The following is a 21,842-nucleotide window of genomic DNA, read 5'->3' as shown; positions in this document are numbered from 1 at the left end:
GGATGGGGACGGCGAAAGCTTCTGGGCAGGGACCGGGTCCTCCCCCCGCGCCTCCGCTCCCACCTCCGCGTTCCGCCCGGCACCGCCGTCCCTGGAGCATATCGCTGTCCCTCCCCAGCGCTCCACTGAGGAAACCTCTCACTTTTCACGCAGAGCTCTTCCAGGACTTGAGCCAGTTCCAGGAGACTTGGCTGACAGAAGGTAGGCTCCTTCCCCTTGCTCTGTTTTGTTCGTCTTTCAGTTGTTTGTCTTTTGATGTTTGTAACTGCTCCTTTGCTTTGCTTGCCGAGCTCCAAGCACTAAGTATTTTTTTCAGACTCGCCAACCTCTGGCGTGTGTAAATGAAGGCGCATGAATCACACTATTGTGCTGGGTATTTGCTTATGAATGGAACTTGGCAGTTGGCCCACTTTCCTGGTTACAATTTTCGTTTCAGGCTGCTTGAAACTGGTTGGATTTTATGCTAATTTGTCACTTATCTTTGTTGGTTGCCAGTACGTTGATATTTTCTTAAACAAACAATAAACTATTCTTTTAATTTGGGGAACGAAGTGCTTCTCCTTTTTTTTTTTATTTTTTATTTTTTCCTTTTTAAAGATAATTCTTTGAGGGGACCTTCCTGGAATTTACACACTGTTCAGTTTGGTGTCTAGTTTGTTTTGTCTTTTGGCTTGAATGAAGAGAAAACGCCAAATCCCGGGGAGTCCCGTTAATTCCGAGTGAAACTACGTTTAAACAGTATGGTGAATTTGCTCCAAATCCAATACTAAAAATGACCCATTTTTTAGAAAACTCAAAACATATCCTGAAGTACAGACTCTTGATAAATATAAAAGTACTTAACAAATATTTGACAATAATAATATAAAAATATGTATGGCATTTTGAGCAGGGTTATTTCCCCAAATTTTACCACAAGTGAAGGACAATCCTGTCAAACAGTTCTTTTTTTTTTTTTTTTTAAGCCTCTAAGATGGTATTTGCAGCTAAGTAAGATTATTAAAGAAAAAAATATCAAATGTTTTATGTTCATTTCACACTGAAATGAAATGACACTGATCAGGCAGTGTTTAGGAGTGTAAGGATTGTAAGAGGTAATTCCTTGCAAGAGGAATTACCTGGAGGCTGTTCCAGGATTGAAATGCCTAATTTACGTATTTTTCTGCTCTGATGTATTAATTGCTGGTCATCTAATGGATCTGCTGAACATGCATGTGTGCTTGAGACTGGTTTCTCTTAAATCTTCAAAAACCTTGAGCTGCCAACCAGACAAATTTGCCTCAGAACTGATTTCTGGTAGACTTTCAGTTTTAGGCTTTCTAATGCTTTATAATATTTCTAGCTCTAGAATTTGCATAGAATCTCTCACAATATGTTTGTCAGTAGCAAAGTGCTTGTAGAATGAATTCATGAGTACCCTGGGGTGAAGGGGAGGTTACACATGGTCTCAGAGCACTGTACAGAAAGGTAGTCTGCTATTATACATGATGAGTAAATAAGGCATATATATATATATATATATAATATATATATTATAGCTCATAGCATATAGTCAGAGATTTAGACCACATATATGGGGAACTACTTTCTCCCACGGTGACTCCCATTTTCAGACTTTTAACAAGATTTACCATCTGAAGCAAACTATTGTTTGTTTTTCTGTGTTTACCAGTATGTGTTTACCTGAATGGTGAAAATAATTCTTTTTTCATTAATGTCTTGTCCACGTCTGTATGTTAGCATTTGTTCACGAGATGAAGGCTACTGAAAACTTAAGAGTACCTTCCTAAACAATGCAGAAGAAAAACACAAAATATGTTATTTATTCTCCGCCTCTACCACATTTAGTTAAGAAATTTAGTTATTTTATTTTATTTATAGTTCTTAGTGTTACTTTTGAAATAAAGAGAAATAAACCTAGGAAGGAAGCAAACTGGAAATATAAATTCACAACAATCAGCTGCATGAAAAATGTTAACAAATTTAAACCACATGTGTGTGTATGTGTCAATATATATGTTTGTGTGATTTCATTCGTAGGGGTATCTCTTTGTTAGCTGCATAGAATATTTTTAATAGTGTCAATTAACACCTGATTTCTCCTTTGCAGGGTAAAAGAGTAATGTCTGCATACAGATGACTCTTAAAAGAAATAGATGCTGAAAAATCTAGGCCTTAATACTAAAAATCTAATGTTTTCCTCTACATAATTTTTACCAGAATCTGTTAAAATGGAATGATTTGAAGCTGGCAGTTGATAACTGTATGGAACTCACTTCAAGCTGAATAATTTATAAAAGTGATTTGGCATTCAGAGAAACAAAACAAAACAAAAAAAAAACCTTGGAGGAAAAGTTGCACAGGTAGTTAGTTATCTGTGCTGATTGCAAGGAGGAGGGAGATGCACTTAGTGTATCTTTAGTCAGAAAGCTTTAGCTATGGCACTCCAGATCTTGACAGCGGTGCGGGAGATGGTGAGGCACATGTTGATGCACACAGTCTGAGTGACTAAAATAAACCTGGGATTGGGCTTCAAATCTATGATTAGGTATCCCAGTTATTCTAAGTATAGATGCTGGTTTGGGGAGAACAAGAAAACGTCTACCTATATTGCAACTATATGAAGCAGATAATGAGTATAAAAATTTAATTTTTCTTCTGGCAACTGGCACTTTAGCCAGAATAAATATGAACCCCTGAGTCATGAAGAGGCATCAACTTATAAAGTGTGCTTTATACACTTCATACACACGTGTATATAGTGTGTATTGTGTATACAAAGAACCTCACCAGTTTGTGTAAAGGAGGCATTAAGTCTAAAGCTTCTTAACACTGACACACTAATGTTGTTAACTATTTCACTGCTTACCGCATTCAGCAACAACTTGTCCAGTGAGGTAGGCTGTTCCAAGGTAAATGAGGTCTCTGCAGATTTTCAGATATCTTTATTAGACAGTCTTTGAAATATTTTAATATCTTCGACCTTGCTGTTATTCTGGAGCTATACTAACAATGCTGTCCACAGGGCAGATGCCTAGAAATAAGCTTTCTGCACTAATTCATGGGGAAAAAACAGCTGTTTGCTGTCAGGTTCTCTATGACTACACCAGCACTTCCTCTTACATTTCCTATTTGTGAAATCACACATACATGCAAGGCACTATTAACAATTTCCCTCTCCTGCTACTGGATAATTTGATCTTTTTTGCTTCTGAAATGTTCTCCTTCTGCTGATTTACAAGTTGTAGCCTATTTCACTGGTGCCAAGCTAGCCACTGCTTCTGGAGCTACTGAAAAGATTGTATATGAAGACACAGATGTTTCCTGTTCCACTCATCACTGTGGCAGAGCCTTTCCAAATTTATCAGTTGTTTTTCCTATGATAAATGCTTAAAAATCCCTGGATGTTATGTTTCTAACGAAAACTGAACCCTAAGCTAATAAACTTGCTGTTGTCCTTATTTCCAAGGTAATGGAGAAGGAAACTGGCAGGCTGTTAAGGGGTAAATCTGTAGGCAGAAGAACTGTATTCAGTAGTCCCAAAGGGCAACTATCCTTAGTCACTAAAGCGCATCCCAGCACAAAGCTCAGATCTTTCCTGCATAGGCTTATTTCTGCCTTGATGTTAATTATATCATACAAAGTGCCAAATCTAAATCTTCCCTCCCTCTCTCTCTCTCTCTCTCTCTCTCTCTCTCTCTCTCCATCCCCGCCTTCCCTCCCTCCCCTGGCAGCTCAGGTTCCAGACAGTGATGAGCAATTTGTGCCTGACTTTCATTCAGAAAACTGTAAGTAGCGTGGGGGTGATCACACATCTCAGGGGAGAAGGGCAGGATACATTTAAACCAAACAAATACGTAAATGCAACACACAGACGTTGAGGCTGAAGTGCTCATTTTATTTCTACATTGCTGTGATGGTGACAAAACCAAGGCTAACTGTCCACATCTGGACATGCAAAAGTATCTCTGTGAGGTGGTAACTACCACAGTGCCTTATGCAGAGTGGTTTCAACAGGTGTGTGTTTTAGTTCGTGTACGTGTGAATGGCTAGGCGCCCCTGAACAGCTGAGAAAATGCATTACTGTGACAATGGTAAAATTTGAGCTATTATTCCTCCCAAAGCAAAAGAAATGGGACTGTACATGGACTTATTGGTGCTATGTCTCTTGCAGGCGCTTTTTTGGGGCTCTGCTCACCTATGTGGCCTCTGGCTGAGCGTCTGTTGCCAGCATGGCCTCTGTGAGATGATGGCCCTGTCTGCTGCCCAGCACAGCACGAGGGCACAGGGTCCCTGAAGAGATGTGCTTGCTAGCCTCCTTGCTCTCTGGTCTTAGGAACTGTCCACTGGACAGATTGTACACTCCTCTGCAAACACATGCAGACTGTACAACCGGTCAAAGCACTTCACCTTATGAAGGAACTGAATATTGCACTGGTACAAGTGTCTGTATAGGAACCTTCCACATGATGGCCATGCAACTCTTTCTGCTTTCTTCACACTGGACCTGCTTCAGCTGGTCCTCACAGCATGCCACCGTTTCATTTGGAAGCTGATGCTGGACTAAATCTACATGCCTGATGTGAATACAGACTGTTCAGAATAGCTCTGTATTGCAAGCAGCTGCAGGAACCCAGAGCCTGACTTTTGACAGGCATGTCAAGGCTACAAGGAGATACTTCACTGTTCCCTGGGCATACACATGTCTGGCAGCTGAGAGACAAGATGTCCATTTAAAGCTGGTGCAGTCAACTTTGGTGCCCTTGCCATGCTGATACCCCTCTCTGCCCAGGGCGGTTTTCTTCATGAAAACTGAATTGAAGCACTTTTACTGGTTGTTCTTATCTACCTCCTTCCCCTGGACCTGCTCCTGCAGCACAGCCGGACTTGTTCTTTGAGTCATATATCTCATTTCTTCCTCTTTTTGACCTGGAACTGAGGAGAGGGCTGGTCCCGTGTTTCACTATGTATGAATGAGCCAGTAGTAATGCAATAGCCTGTTCCAGCTATTAGGGTCTGGAAAGAGTTGGCTGCTCCTAGCACATCTAGCTTCTTGAAACTTCAGTAGAGTTCAGTGTACTGGACAGAGCAATTTATTATTGTTTTTTTCCTCTGAGACTCAGCTGACACATTGGCATTTTTAGATGGATTCTGTATATGTTTACTACATACATTGAAAAGAGCTGCTGCAGACAGAAGGGAAATAGATGCCTGAGGCACAGAACGACCCTTTTCTCTTTCAAGCCTTCCCTGGGCCCAGGCTGTTTGCACAGATGCAGGAGTGTCATGCTTGGGATACCGAATCCACCCCAGGCGTGGGGCAGACCCACTAGGTCAGCGCACTCACACCTGCCATCAGTTTGGACAGTGCCAAGAGCTGTTTGTGGACAGGCCCCTCTGCTGGGATTGACGGCAGCCCCAGGACTGGCTGTGGGAGCCAGTTGTCCCTCAGAAGGAGTAGGAGCCAGAAGCCATATGATGCTCTGGTATCTTATGGATTTATTTATTTATATTGATTCTGTCAAGCTGTTTGGATCCATTTGGGCACTGGCGTGATGTAAAGATGGGGTTTTCTGGTGTGGGCTGAAACTGAAGGCAGGCAAAAGGAGTCAGGTTTGGGGTGTTTTTTTCCCTTCTTGCTGAGAAAATAATTTTGGGGAGGATGGTTGCAACAGAAACTGGCCTTAATATCCTGTTCTAAGAGAGAAAGCAGCAGCCCTTCCTCCAGCCCTTTTGATAGCTGCTTGCTGGAGCACTTCTGAAGGGACAATTAGAGCTCTATGTGAGGGAGAACTGGCTTGAGGATGGCTGGTGCACATACAGTTCAGGTCAGCCCCAAAATAAACTCAGCAAAAATATGAGGTGTTAACAGATCAGGATGTTACTTTCCATCCTTAAAACTGTAATCACAGCTCTGAACATCCCGGGCTTTGTAAGTAGCATCATGTCAGCTTGAAGAGGTGGGAGTAAGCTGGCGAAGAAGGACGAGAGTGAGCCTTATTAAAAGCTTACAGATTTGATTTGGAGGGCAGATCTTCCCCTTGTTTGAAAAACAAGCCCAGACCTATGTACCTTTCTGGGGTTACTTTTCTTTCCTTCCTAAGTGTCAGTGACCTCCTAACAGCAGCAGCAGAGCCCAGAGGCAAAGGTAGAAGACGCTTACCATGTCCTTCAGCCAGGATAAGCTTTTCTGAGGAACTAGTGGAGGAAGTTGTGCTCCCTGCTGGATTTAATTAAGCATAAGAAGTAACAATACCCACATCCTACTTCCTGGTGCTGTAAACTGCAACCCACATTTGTTATTCATGAAATTCTAACCAGCACAGAAATATCCCTCCTCATCTGCATCAGGCTATGACCACAGACCAGTGCACTGAAAATGAAAAGGAACCTTTTTACTTTTTTTCTGGACTGTCGCTGGTGTTTTGGATGAGCAGAGCAGTTACGAGATTCCCCCGATCCCACATTCAGGGATGTTGGACTGTTAGCGTCGAAGAGATCCAGCAAAGGAAAAACTGCATTTGGAAATGATACAGGCAGCTGCCAAGTGCCAGTGTGGCAGCCTCCCGCCCAGGGATCACAGTGTCCTGTAGAAGGGCATGGCCTTTTTCCCGAGTGCTGAAGTATAAACTTGATAAAATTAATGAAATTAGATACTTCAAAGGGAGGCTACTGAGAGGACTACAAGCTGCTCTTCAAATTTTGAGGTATATTATAGTAAAAGCAAGGGCTTGGAAGTCAGACTTTGGTTTTGCACTGTGCTTTAACGCTGATGCAGTTCCTTTGGAAAAGCGATTTTAGCAATCTGAACTGGTTAGGTGCTTCTGAAAGCACTACTTGTGTAAGGTGTCTGTGAGCAAGTTAGCCTGGTGTCAGCCTGTAATAGTACGCAACACATATAATAGTATTTTCCCACAGAAAACCCACAGCTTTTGTAGCTATGTCTACAAAACCTTACCTCTATTGTCCTACAGGACAGAAGATACTATCAGGAAATCTAGAATGTGTCATTATATTAGTGTATTATAATTAATGCAGTGCTACATGGTAATGCTGCTCAAAAGACATGCTCACCAGGTATGTCAATGAAAGAGCATTTTGCATGATGCAAATCAAACCTTTGCTTTTATGTGTTGAAAAATAGCATATGTGCACGCCCCCCCTTATGACGTAACAGAAAACATCACTCCCGGCCCTGAACAGCTTAGGAAATACCCTCTCTAAATCCTTTTCAGAGTGCTCTGGATTATCACGGAGCATGTTAACACTACCTTAGATTTGGTCTTTAAGGTTGATGTATCGTACAGACCTTACTAAAACAAGGACAGAGCTAAAGGAAGTCCAGTGAACAGTTGTGTGTGTTGGTATTTTGTTTCTCTCAGAGCCATCTGAGCAAGGACGAGGTGGTGGCATCTCAACCGACTTTACTGGCTGATAAAAATATCTCTGCATAAACAAGAAAAGTGTCAACTTGATCTTTCATTTCTCTCCCACAGTAGCTTTTCACAGTCCTCCTGCTAAGATTAAAAAGGAGCCGCAGAGTCCGTCCTCGGACCCCACACTGTCCTGCAACCATAAGCAGCCATTCCAGTACCCCAATGGCGAGCAGTGCCTTTACGCCAGGTAACACAGCTTACACAGGGAGGGACAGGAGCTGTTATGAAGTCAAGTGCTACTGCATTATCTAATAATGAAGTGTTATGACAACAATCTGGTCTGCCTGCTGGGTAAGGGCAGTGCACATGTGCTGCAGTACAAATTAACCAGTGGGTCCGCTCACAGCTGCCTGCTCAGACCTGTGTGGAGCAGATCTGGGCTTGCCTCTTTTTTCTTCTCCCTAGTGCTGTTCCTCAGCTGTCCTGATGCTAAGACCATCTGTCACATGCCTCTGTCTCTCTCCATTGCTTTCCAAAATCTGTCCTGCAAGGAGCTCCCTTACACCGTTTCTCACAGTACCAGCTACTTGCCTGAGTTATAGTACGGCTTCTTCAGTACAGACACCTTCCCCAGTTTTCTGCTTGAAGGTTTATTGCTATTGTGCATGGGGGTAACTAATAATCAGAAAAGAAGGAGTTTATGCTGGGAGTTTTCTGGCCTAGGCGGCTGCACAGAGGGACAGCGTGTCTGCCTGTGACACGTTCTCCCCAGGTGCTGTCACAAGTCCTTCTTGGAGAACTGTAATGCTCCAATATCTGTTTGACTGTCCCAGTGCCTATGATCAACCCAGACAAGTGGGAATCAAGTCCCCCAGCCCAGGAATCCCGATACAGTCACCGCTCCAACAGTTCCCTAGACAGGACAGGAGCTTCCTGACCCCTGCGGGGCCACCCCACCCCATATCCAGCTGTGGATACCTCAACGAAAACAGGTGAGTTACCGCCAGGAGGAGGTGGCCACTGGCAAGAAGGATTGCCCTCCTTGTCGATTCAGGGAGGAGGGGCTGCAGCATCCAGATTAAAGTGCTCAGTTTCCAGCAATCAGAGGCGTTCTCCCATCCAAAGCACCTGAGACCCACCACTGCTGCCTAGGGTTTGGAGAAGCCTATAACCTTAAGCCCATCAGATGCTGTGAATGATGGGCTGTGTAGCTGCCCTTGGAAACATCTTTCTTTGGGGTCCCTTCCTCGCCCCAGCTTTGCATGCAGCTCCTGCAGCCCTAGTAACAGGCTGAGGCCAAGGAATTTTTTGTCCCTCAACCAGCCCTGCACCAGGGCCAAGATCAGATGGCCAAGAAAGCAGCCATCCCGTGTCCTCTCTGCTCTTCTAGCACTGCGTACCAGCCACCTGCGGAGATGTGCCATTCCTTCCCCTCCTCCCAGGGCATGGCCCAGGAAGATCCCGTTGCCCACCAGAGCCAGATGTCTGAGCCCTGCCTCCAGTACCCTCATCAGGGCTTCAAACAGGAGTACCACGACTCGCAGTATGAGCAAGCAAGCCAGGCAGGCAGCAGCCATCCATACCCAGCAGCTGTGGTGATCAAGCAGGAGCAGGTGGACTACATGTATGACTCAGGTAGGCAGAACAAGCTCTTTCTGACTGCGTAAACCAGGTATCGGTGGGGGTGAGCAACCTCCTGGGTGAACATCTACCACTGGTTGTCTTTGGGCTTTGAAACTGTCCTGCTTCATCTTCAGGAGTGTGTGCGGTCTGGGAAACTGTCTGTGTAGCAGGAAACGCAAACAGTCTGTCTGTCTGTGTCATGGTTTGGGCTGGACTGCCCACTGAAACTGCACCCAAGAGAAGGCTGGGACATTGACTTTCTGTACCGCATTCTGAGAAGGACTTTCTGGTAGATAGTGGAAAGGTTTAACAAAGTACAGGAGCTAGAAGGTAATGTTAAACCCATGCAAACTAGATTAAAGGCATGCATTTTTTTTCCAAGGGAAGAAGTAGCCACTAGGGAGACTCCCAAAATTCATAATTAGCCCACTCACCATCAGACATGGAGAAAAAGGTGTTCCCAGTTTCACAGGGAGTTTTTGTCTTCACATGGATGTGTACACCGGTAGGTCGTAGAAAGGGAAAGAAGTGAAGTCAGCTTTGAAGAAATTATACTGAGAATGTTCTGTAAACGGCAGCAGAAAGGAAGGAATCAAATACCTTGGTGCTTGTTCAGAAAAACTGTCTCAGATCCCTGCAGCAGGAGGGGACCTTCGAGCACTGGCAGAGGAAAGCTGCCCTGGGTACAGGGATTGCACTGCACAACCCTGAGCTGCAGCTCACGACCCTGTCTGGCCCTGTGCCCTTTCCCTGGCTGGAGACAAAACAAATTAATTCACAGAATGGAGGCAAAGACGCAGCTCTCCCAGCCCAGCTGATGGGTGTCAGCTCTCACTGCTGAGGTCTCTCACCAGCAGCTGGCACCCACTGGGAACCGGCTGCAGCAGGTGACAGAGAGAGCTGATGCTCCATTTTGGAGCTTACCACACAAGATAAACCAGCTTAGTTCTGACAAACAAATCTAAAAGTCTAAAACTAAAACATCCTAAAGAGACTTGGGTGGCTAACGATAAACTGGCCAATTCCAAGGCCAGGCACAAGCGTAGAGCAGGGTCCGGGTTGACTTGGCCAAGTGCAAGAGTGCTGCTCTGTGTCTCTTGTAGTGTCAACCTCCACCTGCTACTTCCCATAGAAACAAGGCACACAGAGAAGATAACAGAGATTTCAGAGGATCACAAGAGAAAAAAAAATATAATTCCAAATATAGCTCTCTAGACAACTGATCAATCAGGTAATCCTCTTATTTTCGCAGAAAGGATAAATCTTAATTTTTTCGGCAGACCTGTCCAAAGACTTGCTACCCTGACATCACAACACCCTCTTCTAGAGGGAATGTTACTTCTGGTTTCCTGGTATTTTAATGGGCATATTAAATTGTTTCCTTTAGCAGAAATAAATACATAAATAAAAAGCTCCTACGAAGGTATAGAATCCACCACAGTGGTTATGCTGATACTACGCTTCCACTGGGTCCTTCTTTCCAGTCAGGGGAAGAAAATATGCAAGCCCAGAAGAATGCTTTTTGTGAGAGTAGTTTACGATTGTAATACTCACAGTCTGTCAGCTCACAGTACCCTTCTGCCCTTAGCATCAGCAAAATGTCTGCTGAAAGCAATGGCTATACACGGGTGTATGAGGGAAATGTAAGGTAAATCTTTCCAGAGCTCCCAGTTACAGCTTCCATTTCAGCTGTGGATGGAAAATGTTTGATTCAGAAAATGCAAGATACAGAAGATATAAATTGTAGTGCCCAGGCAACAATATATGCTGCACAGAGATGATGAAAAGACTTTCTGCTTGTTTTTAAACTCAGGCTATTTTTTTCTTTGTGCTTTTGCAACTGTTTGTGAGAATGCCCTATCATGATGTGAAAAAGCCAGGGAGACTTAAGATATCTTAAATGACGTTTGTGAGACATGCAAATGCTGCTGCTCTCCATTAACATCATCATACTACCCCTGGAAAAATGTAGTGCCTTCTCACCTGTGAAAGCAGTAGCAGAGTGCATAGTTATCTTAAACTAAGATGAGGGAAAGGTATCGTACAAATTTAGCCTATGTCTAAGATTTTGTTTTAAGAGTGGTGTATAGGTGGTTGACTGGGTATCCTGGCTACTCTGAAGGACATTATGTGATAGCACCACAAAAATTTACTAGTGTAATTCATGATTGGAAGCATAGAATCATCGAATCGTCTAGGTTGGAAGGGACCTTTAAGATCATCGAGTCCAACCATTAACCCTGCACTGCAAAGTCCACCACAAAACCACGTCCCTCAGCACCACATCTACATGTCTTCTAAATACCTCCAGGGACGGTGACTCAACCACCTCCCTGGGCAGCCTGTTCCAATGCTTGATAACCCTTTCGTTGAAGAAATTTTTCCTAATACCCAATCTAAACCTCCCCTGGTGCAACTTGAGTCTGTTTCCTCTTGTCTAGTCTTCCCCTTTCTTGGGAGAAGAGACTGACCCCCACCTCACTACAACCTCCTGTAAGGTAGTTGTAGAGAGCCATAAGGTCCCCTCTGAACCTCCTTTTCTCCAGGCTAAACAACCTCAGATACCTCAGCCGCTCCTCATAAGACTCGTGCTCCATCTGCGCGACGAAGATGAAGTTGTGGTGGGATGGCAGGACATAAAAAGTTATCAGTCTGCCACTAACCCTTTAGGAGGACCCTAAGAGATCTTTCGTTAGACAGCTGCACTTACCTATCCACCTCTGGAGAGCAAGATCGTTCTGCCTCCTGTGCTTTTTAATTAAATGCATTTGTTAATTGTTCTGTAGATGTTCCCGGCTGTCCTTCCATGTACATAAATGTGGAGAGTTATCCAGGCCATTCAACTACAGAAGATACACTAGGTGAGAAACTCAGTGACTCTCTTCTTTCCCTGCATTCCATTGCCCTTGAGTACTACCCTGTCTTTGTTTATGACTGTCTATGTGGCTTTCTCTTTCAGGCTGCAGCTATGACAAGCAGATGAGGTCCTTTACTGACGATGTCTGTGTTGTTCCAGAAAAATTTGAAGGTTGGAGAAAGAATGGCCCGCAGTTTGGGTGTAAGATAGGGTTATCCAGCATCTTTGCTAGCCACTTGTCTACACAGTTTGTTACACTGTGTTTTGCAGGTGTGTTAGCTGTGGTTCATACCTGGCTTTTTGGTATCCCATTTCTTGAGCTTTTTTAGCAGCAAACAAACCTTCTAGCATACGTAGCTTAATTGGGAGGTTCATTAGAGGTCCTTTTGGAACTCTAATTTTGGAACTCTAGTTTTGGAACTCTAATCCTGGTTTATGTGAACTGAAATATTCCAAGTAAACATTTGGGAAATGTGCTTTTTTTTTTTGCAACTGTTTTTGCACTGTTACCCTTAGAAACACCTTGTTTGTTCTTCTCAGTGGGAGACATCAAGCAGGAAGCCGGAGGGTACCGGGAAGGACCTCCATACCAGAGACGGGGATCTCTCCAGCTCTGGCAGTTTCTCGTGGCTTTATTGGACGATCCAACCAATTCCCACTTCATAGCCTGGACTGGTAGAGGAATGGAGTTCAAGCTCATTGAGCCAGAAGAGGTGAAAACATTTAGCTTCTCTACAGGCTCAGGGGGAGCAGACACCATTTCTGAGGCTGCAAATGATCAAGTGGCTTTTCCTCTGCCCTGTGAAAGCTCCTGCCTACCAGTGGTACTTGGTAAAACCTGCAGCAAGTCAAGTTTTTCAGAAGATGTCAAAAAACTTGGGTAACAAAAATATCAGGTTTAAGAAAGGCTGCTTGTAAGTTTAGAGTCTCAGCAACACAGGGAGTCAAATTACCCACTGCCTCCATTTCTCTAGACACTTCACTCTCAAGCTTGCTGTGACTTGTGCTGTCTTATCATGCTCCATACTTGAGGCTGACATTGAAGTTTGGAGTTTTGAGCCCTACTGATCACAGTTTTCATAAAAATCTGGAAGAAGCTATGTCCTAGTCTAAATGTATTTGTATATCAAAATGCCATTAACTAAGGTGTAATCTCTAATGCTGCCATGTTCCAAAAAAAACGATGAAATCTGACAATATCTGGCAGATATGCCTGTAATATCTGTTCATATCTTGCTCCAATGAGAGCTGCATTGAGCACTGTTCTTGCTACATATCAACCTTTATGGGCACTTTCGGTGCAGATGAGTCATTTTAGTGGGCTGACATATGATTACAACAGATTTCTGAGTCTCATGGACAAAGCTGAAAATCATGTAGGAAGAAGAAAGGCACATGGGTCTTACAATGGAGGTATTCCCTTGTACTTGGGCTCCTCGTAAAAATGTCATCCTTGAAGATAAAGTGTAGCATAGGATGAAGCAGCTTCAGCAACCTCAAGCTTCCAGAGTACTGGAGGGTGAGGAGAAGTGGTGAGAGCAAATGAGGTCTGTAGTGTCAAAGATAATGCCTCTCTGTGATATAGGGTGCTTCAGTTCGAGTTCTACTCTTCTTGTTGAAAAATTGCTAAATAATTATTGTTTGCGTCTATTATTTAAATGCTGTAAATGTTTGTATGCGTTGTGGTATCACTCCCCAAAAGAGAATTAGCTGAATAATGTTCTTTTGCCTGTGAGTTGGGTTCACAGACATTCATGCACTTTGATGCTTTATTCTACAGGTAGCCAGGCTGTGGGGTATCCAAAAGAACCGTCCGGCCATGAACTATGACAAGCTGAGCCGATCCCTTCGCTACTATTACGAGAAAGGCATCATGCAGAAGGTCAGTTGGCAAAGCAGGTGGAGTTTTTATGGCTTTAGTGATGCTTCTCTTTTCCCATAACTTCTCTTCGCAGCAGTTAAATGAGGAAGGTGTAAAGGAGCTGAATCTAGGCAACATATGGGAAATAAAACAAAGGGGAATCATGACTTCTGTCTGTTTCTGTATATGTCTGCAGTCAGGAGAGCTGGAATTTATGAAGCTGCAAGGACATATAATCAGTCTAGACTTGCTGTTGGTGAGAGAGAGGCTGCCTCGGGTTGGTCCTGCATGGTAGGAATGGTCCTTCCAGATCCAGGACACTGGAGAGGATAATTGTGAGTGTAATTTTATCACAGCACAGACTGATCAGGGCCTGTTGATGCTGTTGCTACCTGGAGAAAGAGTCAGCTGGCAGCATCCCATTTCCCAGGAGCTGTTCAAGGGCAAACCGGAGCAGCAGAGAAGCAGGAGGACAGCACAAGAAGTTTACAACTCTGACATGTCTCAGGCAATGGGCTAGAGCAGCCAGATGTTTTAGCAAGCCTTCTCTGCTGCTGAGGAGCATTGCCTAGCGCTGCTTGTGTGCCTGCAGCATTCGTCTCATATCTTCCCCGCAGGTGGCTGGAGAGCGCTACGTGTACAAGTTCGTGTGTGAGCCTGAAGCCTTGTTCTCTCTGGCCTTCCCCGATAACCAGCGGCCAACTCTGAAGGCAGAGCTTGACCGGCAGATCAGTGAGGAGGACACAGTGCCTCTTTCTCACCTGGATGAGAATGCCACTTATCTGCCGGACCTTGGGAGCTTCCCTCCACAGCTTTACAGCAAAGGCTATCCATACTAGCACTGCTGGGAGCACGCTGTGCCACCCTTGCTTGTATATATAAGGAGATGTCTGGTTCGTATTCAATCAGTATAAGCATTTTGCCAGGCCAGCCTATGGCGGCACTGAACTGTGAACACCTGCTTTGTTCAGGAAGAGTGTTCAGGCACACGCATGGATAATCACCTGACACTTGACAAGGATCTTGTGTGCTTGTGATAATACCCTCATATTTGTCAGGATGGGACTTATTTTCAGGCATGCAGACATCTTCTGAGCAGCAGAGCTGCAGCTTCAGCAGTCTGTTGGGTAATTGCTGCCTCCAGATGGAACAAATGAGCCTGTCACAGTCCCTCTTACTGGCAAGGGAGGAGATGCCATCCTACTGGGCTGTTTTTCAGATATGAGGATGCTACAATGCTGCTGCTGACTCCATTCCTCCAGTGCTGAACTTCTGTATAACCTGCCCTCAGCAAGGGATGGCTCTGACCCACATGGACTCACCTCTGCGAGGCCAGTCTTGCCTTCTTCCCAGGGTAGCTGCAACACAGTGGTCCCAGATCATATGCCTTCCCTGTGAACTGCTTTGTGGGAGTGGGCAATACTTGTCTTGTATGTGCGTGCTCCTGCCTTATCACCTCCTTGCTCATGACACTGTGCCAGGGCCATCTGGTATTTAGGCACTCTGTCTGAGCAGGGTAGCTGGAGGCACTGGCCAGGATGAGAGCAGTCCTGGAGCGCATGGCAAAACGTACAATTTAGGGGAACTACAGAGCTGCCTGACTGCATTGGTCTGGGGCACAGGTCAAAGCCAATGTCATCTTCAGGTAGAGGGATTGCAGGAGGCAGCAAGGCCTGAGCCACCAGGTCATCGTAGTGTTGTGGCGTTTCCAAACTGGACAACTTCTTCAACAAACATCCTCAGCATCTTTGAAGACCTATCAGGCTCTTGAGTGTGCCCATCCTGGACTTGGCTAGAAAATCATCTGAGGCAAGAAAAGAACCTGGTGGGGGTGTGTTAAGAGAATGCTTTACAAAGTAACCTAAACCATACGTAGTTCTTAATATCTGAATTTAGACTTTACCTCCAGAGATGTTTGCATGTTTTAGGGAAATCCTGATGTGCTGTGCTGGAAAGACAGCTATCAGTGCAGCACATGCAACTTAACTAGACTTTGGCTGGTTTTCCACGATAGTGAACCTTCATAACAGGCACCACATCCTCACTGAAAGGTGCTTCACTTTTTAATTAGCAGCTCTGACCATGTGCCCAGTTAGACAAGGAGCACAGTGTACCTGTACAGAAAAAGCCTGTTTCCTACTGCTTCAGGTTGGTGTTCCAGCTGCTGAAACGAGCATCACCAATGCTGCCAATGTGGCAGCCTGTGGAGGAAATTCTGTATATTGATTGAAAGCCTGATTTCCCCCCATGACTCTCCCCTGCATGGCTAATGCCAACTGTCCCAGCCTTGTCCCTGGGCATGAGGGCCAGGAAAGGCAGCTCTCCCCGTCTGAGAAGAGGCCAGATACTCAGAGCAGCTTGCTCTGCTGATCCCTTTTCGTGCCCTGTGCGGTCCAGAGACCTGGTGTTCCAGCAGCTCCTGGCCCTCCTGCCTTGCCCGGCTCCCACCTGGCAAGCACATTTCCTCCGGTGTCCCAGAAGCGAGGGTGAAGGGGAACCTGTCCATTGGTATAAGCTGCCTTTATTATTTATGAGTGTAAAAATACTATAATTAATAAATTGGTCTATGTTTTTGGCCAGTGCACCTTCATTCAGTCCCTGGCTAGTCCTCCCTGACCTTCTGAGCTTGCTTTGCCCATCTCCTCAGCACCAGCTTGCAGCTTTGGGTAGCTGATACAGAGAATTCGGGGATGCATGTTTACTTCTGAATCTTGGTGGAGTTCATTAAATGAACACTTCACCCCCTTGACATCTTCACAACCAGTCATACAACTAGGACTGAAAGAGTGCAATGAAATACGTAACCTCCGGCTGCACCTGGTGTCAGGGGAACAGTTCCCTGCAGCTGCAGAGAACATCGCCCACGCTCCTGCACTGACGGTACACTGGCCACTGAGCCAAGCTCCATGGTTTTGATTAGCTTTTCCCTGAGCTTCATCTCTGTCTTGAGCAGCAGCACGTCCAGGTTGCTTGCGAGGAAAGTGAGCATGTCACTGCCTGCTGAGCTGGAGATGCGATCAGGGCAGCACAGGGCACCCCAGCCGTAAGAGTGGCACCCCGTCCCAGGCGGTGGAGTTCAGACTGCCCTGCCCGGACACAGCCACCCAGGGGGCTCCGCGAAGGCTGCAGCAAGGACGGGAGGTACCCTGAACTGGAGGAGCCCTTTCACACTGCACCTTCCCCAGGAGAGTCAGATACCTCCTAAGGCAAGTATTTATGCCTTCTGGAGGCAAAATGCAGGTGTGGGCTGTACCCTGCTGCAACACGAACGAGACTAGTTGCTTGCTTTTATTTGATACCTCAATCTGCAGGATTCCCAAGGATTTTACATTTATCCAGTATTCTTTTGGGTACTCTCTCTCCAGCCCATCTTCTTTCCACAAAGGGAATTCAGGGAGCCAATTGACGTTTGGATGAAATTTTATCTCCGTGGTTCACTCAGGTTTGTCAAGTCAGTGCAGCAGATCGATAGCTGCTAAGTAGTTCTGGGAATGAGCAAGATCAGGTTCTCATAATTGAGGGGCAGTGACCTCCAAAGGGCAGAGATTTGTAATAACCAGAGCAGTGAGCTGGGAGTCAATAAATGCACTGTGTTTTCAGGTCAGCAAGACAGAGAGGCAGATGATTAGGGAAAGAAGTTGGAGGTAATAGGCAGGTGTCCTAAATTTCTCATGCTGGTCCTGAGAGTGCCAGCCCCATCTCACCTCACAGAAGATGTTTCAGCTTTGCTATCTAGTCACTCACATTTCTATTCATACAGCAAAGTCGCAACAACTCTTGACACAGACAGCAGAGCTGTCTTTTCCCGAGCTGAATGCTTTCGGTATTTGAGTGGGGAGAAGTGCACGTTACTGTGGGACAGCATATACAGCTGGTGTAACACATCTTTAAGTCAGTGCCCCTTCACCATACAAATTCACAGCTGGGCTTTGCTCTACATTAGGCATGTAAGAAAGACATAATTCTTAATGTAAAACTCTCTAAAGACAGAGTTCTGCTCACGACAAACACTAACATCTGGATGCAAATATACCTAACACTCTTACACTTTTTTACTAGTGCTTACTTATTATATTCAAGATTTATCCTTGCAGCTTATTCCTCAGGGTGTGATGATGCTTTGGGACCAGCCAGAAATAAGTTCTCAGCAGTCATTTCATCCTACTGTAATTTTTTCTAGAATGATTTTTTTTCCATGTGGTTGCTATTGCAATGGCTTTGCTGTTACTCCTGCTGTATCAACGGTACAAAGCCCAGCAGGAAACACCATAAATCTATTACCCAGAACATGATGTGAAGTTCCTTTCTGGTCATAGTAAATAATTAACATGTAACGTTACAGTATGTCTCAGACGTACCTTTAGAGCGTACTGTCTAGGGTAAAGGAATTGCCCCTAGTATTGCCGAGCAGAGCTGAACTATCTGATGCAATATGTGGAGTCTAACCCAGGGCATAATTCTATCACCAGATTCCATACTCTGAAATAAGTATGAATGGTGATAACGAAGAACAAAGGCAGCAGAAAATTTCACTTTATGGGTTGAGCACTGCACAGGAAGGCAAGAGAGTTATTAGAAAGTGCATTCATCTTTCTCAGGCTGTATACAACACAGACAGCTGATGTCATCTGGCTAGGCAAAGCCTCGACGATGTGCCTAGGGCCTCAGGCAGGTCGGAAGGGGTGATGCATCATTCCTAGCAGTGCTGGGAAGAGTGTCAGGATGAGATCTGCCAGGAACAAATTCTGGCCTGGCCAGGCCAAGACTCCAAAAGCCACATGAACTGAGCTGTGTCCCCTCAAAAGATGAGGAGAGCAGCAGATACCCTTTTGCCCCTTTGGTGCCATTTTTGTCCCACCACACAGAGCCTGGTGGGACCATCAAGCGCTCTATACCAGACAGACACTCCCGTGTACAGTGTATTATCATTCACACCTATTTAAGAGGCTCAGCAGAGCAAAGGAAACCAGAGCTGGCCATGGCCCCGTCTGGTCAGTACGTTTAACCTAAGCCCAAGAGGGACTTGTCTCCTTTGCTGCTTTAAGCCTTTCAGTTACAGCGTGGGGTCAGCATGTGGGACTTGCCAGCTCCCTGCTCTGGTCAGCCACGAACCTTTGTCTTTGCCACAGCTGTGCTTCCAGGAGGGAGATAAGCAGCTCCCACACAGAAAAGTGTAAAACACTCCTGTGGAGGTTTCCATAAGAGTCTTAGGAAGAACCTGTGCTTGCTCTGTTCAGCATTCAGGCTTGGGCATGAGGTGACCTCAGCAGGAGCAGGGTGTCGTTTAGACAATTAAGCCAGTCACAGGGGAGCATAGTAACTCCAAGGGCAATAACACCGTGACATTTGTCTCCTTGTAACACTTTATGGAGGTATAGCACCCTCGAGAAGGGCAATGGCATTAGTTTTGTTGATTTACTCAGGAGATTCATTCTGATAAATGAATCAGCCTTAATCACACCTATACACATCTCTCCATCCTCCTCTGCATTTGAATCACAGCAACGTAATCTACCAAAACGTTTGAAAACATTTTGCACAATGAATATTGATCTCTATGCCTTGATGGCTGATACGTTAACGAGATGGCAGAGGGGGATGTGCCTGCCGGCGTGCTGCACACAGAGGCAGAGAAGAGCACAGCTGAACTCGATGGAGGCCTCAGCGGGTTTGGCCTCAGCATTCAGTCAACCCTGAGGGCAGTGCTTATTGCCCCAGAGAGGTACCCACCCCTCGGGCCGGCAAAGAGCGCATGTTCCCCTCTGCTCCTGCAGGCGGGGAGGGCAGCTGTGCACAGAGCTCCTCTGCAGCCCACTCCTCTTTCTGAAGAACACAACAGGTATCAGCTTAGGTAGCTGTAAACTGCTCAAAGGCCCTCGTGTCTCGTCTATTAAGAAAGAGTAGCTGAACATTCCTTTGCACTGCAGAGAGTCACTGCTTAGTCAGGACCTCTGCTTAGGAGATTGATAACCATTCTCTTGGCCATTATGGACCTATGGACGGGTATCAGGTGAGAAAGCAAAGCAGTAGAAAGGGAGGTATCTCAGGGGAGCTTATTAGCTGAAATAGCTAATGGCACCTGAAGTGCCTCTGACGTTCTTGCTAGGCTGCTGCATTGTGGCACCTGCTTCCATTTCCCCAAATTAGCTTCAAGCATGTTTCGGGGCACTACCATTGCTGTCCTTTTTGCTTTAATTCTATGAGACAGAAACACGGATCCCCCCTCTGCCGGGGCAACCTCGGCGCGGCCCACTGGCTGACACTGCATCTCTAAACTGTCTTCTACCTATTTGAAGATTTCCACATAATTAAAGTATCCCAATACAAATTAATGTTCCCCCATGAAGGGGAACATTTATTTCAGGAAAAAAATGCTTTTAAACAGCCCCACAGACACTGTGTTTAAAAAGCACTTCCAAGAACACATAACAGAGAAGTTAGGAAGTCTGCTGACTTTAGTTAAGGCAAACATAGTGAGAAACCAGCACAGCAAACTGCACTAACATCTCAGCAGAGGCTGAGGAGTGCCTGTTCTGACCGTTTATGTCTGTGGGGACCAAGAGACCTCACTGGCCTGCAGAGTCCCTGGGAGGTCTCCCAGGCTGATTCTGGAGAGGTTTCCTCAGGAGAGGTTTCCTCAGAGGTTCTTCCTAGAGGAAGAGGTCAGACCACCCCCTGGCCAGCTCAGGGCCGTGCCAGCTGGAGATCATTTCACCCCATCTTGCCCTGACACCCCCCACTGCGGCCCGGCGCTGCAACGCAGAGAACGCTGGTAGCCACATGCCTTCGGCTGCCCCAGCTCAGCACTGGCACTCTCAGCTGAACTTCGCCCCCACATCTCAACACACAACAACTACAGTCCCGAGTGCCTCATGCTCCACCAGCCGCTGTTGGTCCTTTCATGGACCATCCGCTGGTGTTGGGAGCAGCGAGGGCTCAGGGGCCGGTGGGGCCTGGCCGGAGGCTTGAGCTGCAGGACAGCGGGCGCAGCAGCGCTCTGCGGCACCACACGCTTATCCAACGCTACCGAGGCAGGGCATAGCCTGCCCTGACTGCCCCCACATCCTAAGGCTGATTAAAGGCAGAAAAGACCCCAGAGACCCAACAGCCCCCGAGAGGAGAGGCACAGAGAACAGCCTCCAGCTGCTTCCCCTCCCAGAGGGCAGGGGCTGGGAGCTCGGCCTTCCACACTGGCAGCAGCCACCTGTGTCACCCAGCGGGTCCTCACCTCTTCTCTGGCTCTGTCCAACTCAGCTCCCAAACGAGTGCTCCCTAACTGCTGCACAGGAGCTCGTTTGCAACACAGCACATGTCCTCAGCACATGGCTTTCTCAGAGCTCAGGCTACCCACAGCCCTGCGTTTGGTGGCAGCTGATGTTCTGCTGAACACCCTAAATCCTGGAAGCAAAAGTGGCCAGGGAATTCCCACTGATCCTGCTTCACAGCGAGGCCGAGCGTCATGGCCACAGAAAAGAGCTCAAACAGGAGCGCAGCACAGGGGCTGGGGGAGAGAAAAACAGCATTTGAATTACTTCAGTAAAAACCAAATCCACCTCAGGGCCATGAGTCCACCTCAACTTTTCCGGGAGGCAGGCTTATGAGTAGGGGGACAGGGCAGAGCAGAAGCTCCATTTTTAAGTCCTAAATGGACATGGTGGAGAATTAATCAAAGTCAAGAGAGGCATAAGAATTTATAAGGCGTCTCCCCACACCTCTGATAGATTTTACGTTTCCTAAACTTGAAGAAAATCTAGCACTGGATTTCCACCCACAGGCTTTTCAGACAATGTCACTGTCACAGACCTAAACAGTAGAAACTAACATTCACATTCCAAAATAGCCAGGATCTGCCACTGACTGAGTATGATCCAGTTCACTTCCACCTCCTCGCCCTTTTTCTAGGAGTGAACTAATATTGAACTCAAACAAACGGGAGACTTCTCTACACTTAACAAAAAGCACTGCTGTCAGTGCAGCTTGCAGAGCAGAGCTGTGTTTGGACAGCCCAACAGGCCCACCAGCTGCAAGACCTACAAGATTATTTTTGATCCAAATAAACCAGCATATTCAGACCAGTGCAGCCCCACTTCTCCACCTCCAGTGTATGGGCAGACCAGCCAGAGGA

General features: G+C 46.0%; 1 protein-coding gene across 1 annotated transcript; it reads left to right on the top strand.

Moving 5' to 3' along the window:
• The first annotated feature begins 2 nt into the window (after positions 1 to 2).
• ETV4 (ets variant 4) lies at positions 3 to 14,556 on the top strand. Its single transcript, XM_009880265.1, has 10 exons — positions 3 to 201; positions 3,735 to 3,788; positions 7,497 to 7,623; positions 8,210 to 8,368; positions 8,767 to 9,011; positions 11,786 to 11,860; positions 11,959 to 12,027; positions 12,397 to 12,569; positions 13,637 to 13,738; positions 14,335 to 14,556. The coding sequence occupies exons 1-10, from the start codon at positions 3 to 5 to the stop codon at positions 14,554 to 14,556; spliced, it is 1,425 nt and encodes a 474-aa protein (XP_009878567.1).
• The last annotated feature ends 7,286 nt before the right edge of the window (positions 14,557 to 21,842 follow it).

This window comes from Charadrius vociferus, unplaced genomic scaffold (genome assembly GCF_000708025.1).
Source record: "Charadrius vociferus isolate BGI_N301 unplaced genomic scaffold, ASM70802v2 scaffold730, whole genome shotgun sequence".
NCBI lineage: Eukaryota > Metazoa > Chordata > Aves > Charadriiformes > Charadriidae > Charadrius > Charadrius vociferus.
Note: the sequence above shows the minus strand (reverse complement) of the source record. Positions and strands in the feature narration are given on the sequence as shown.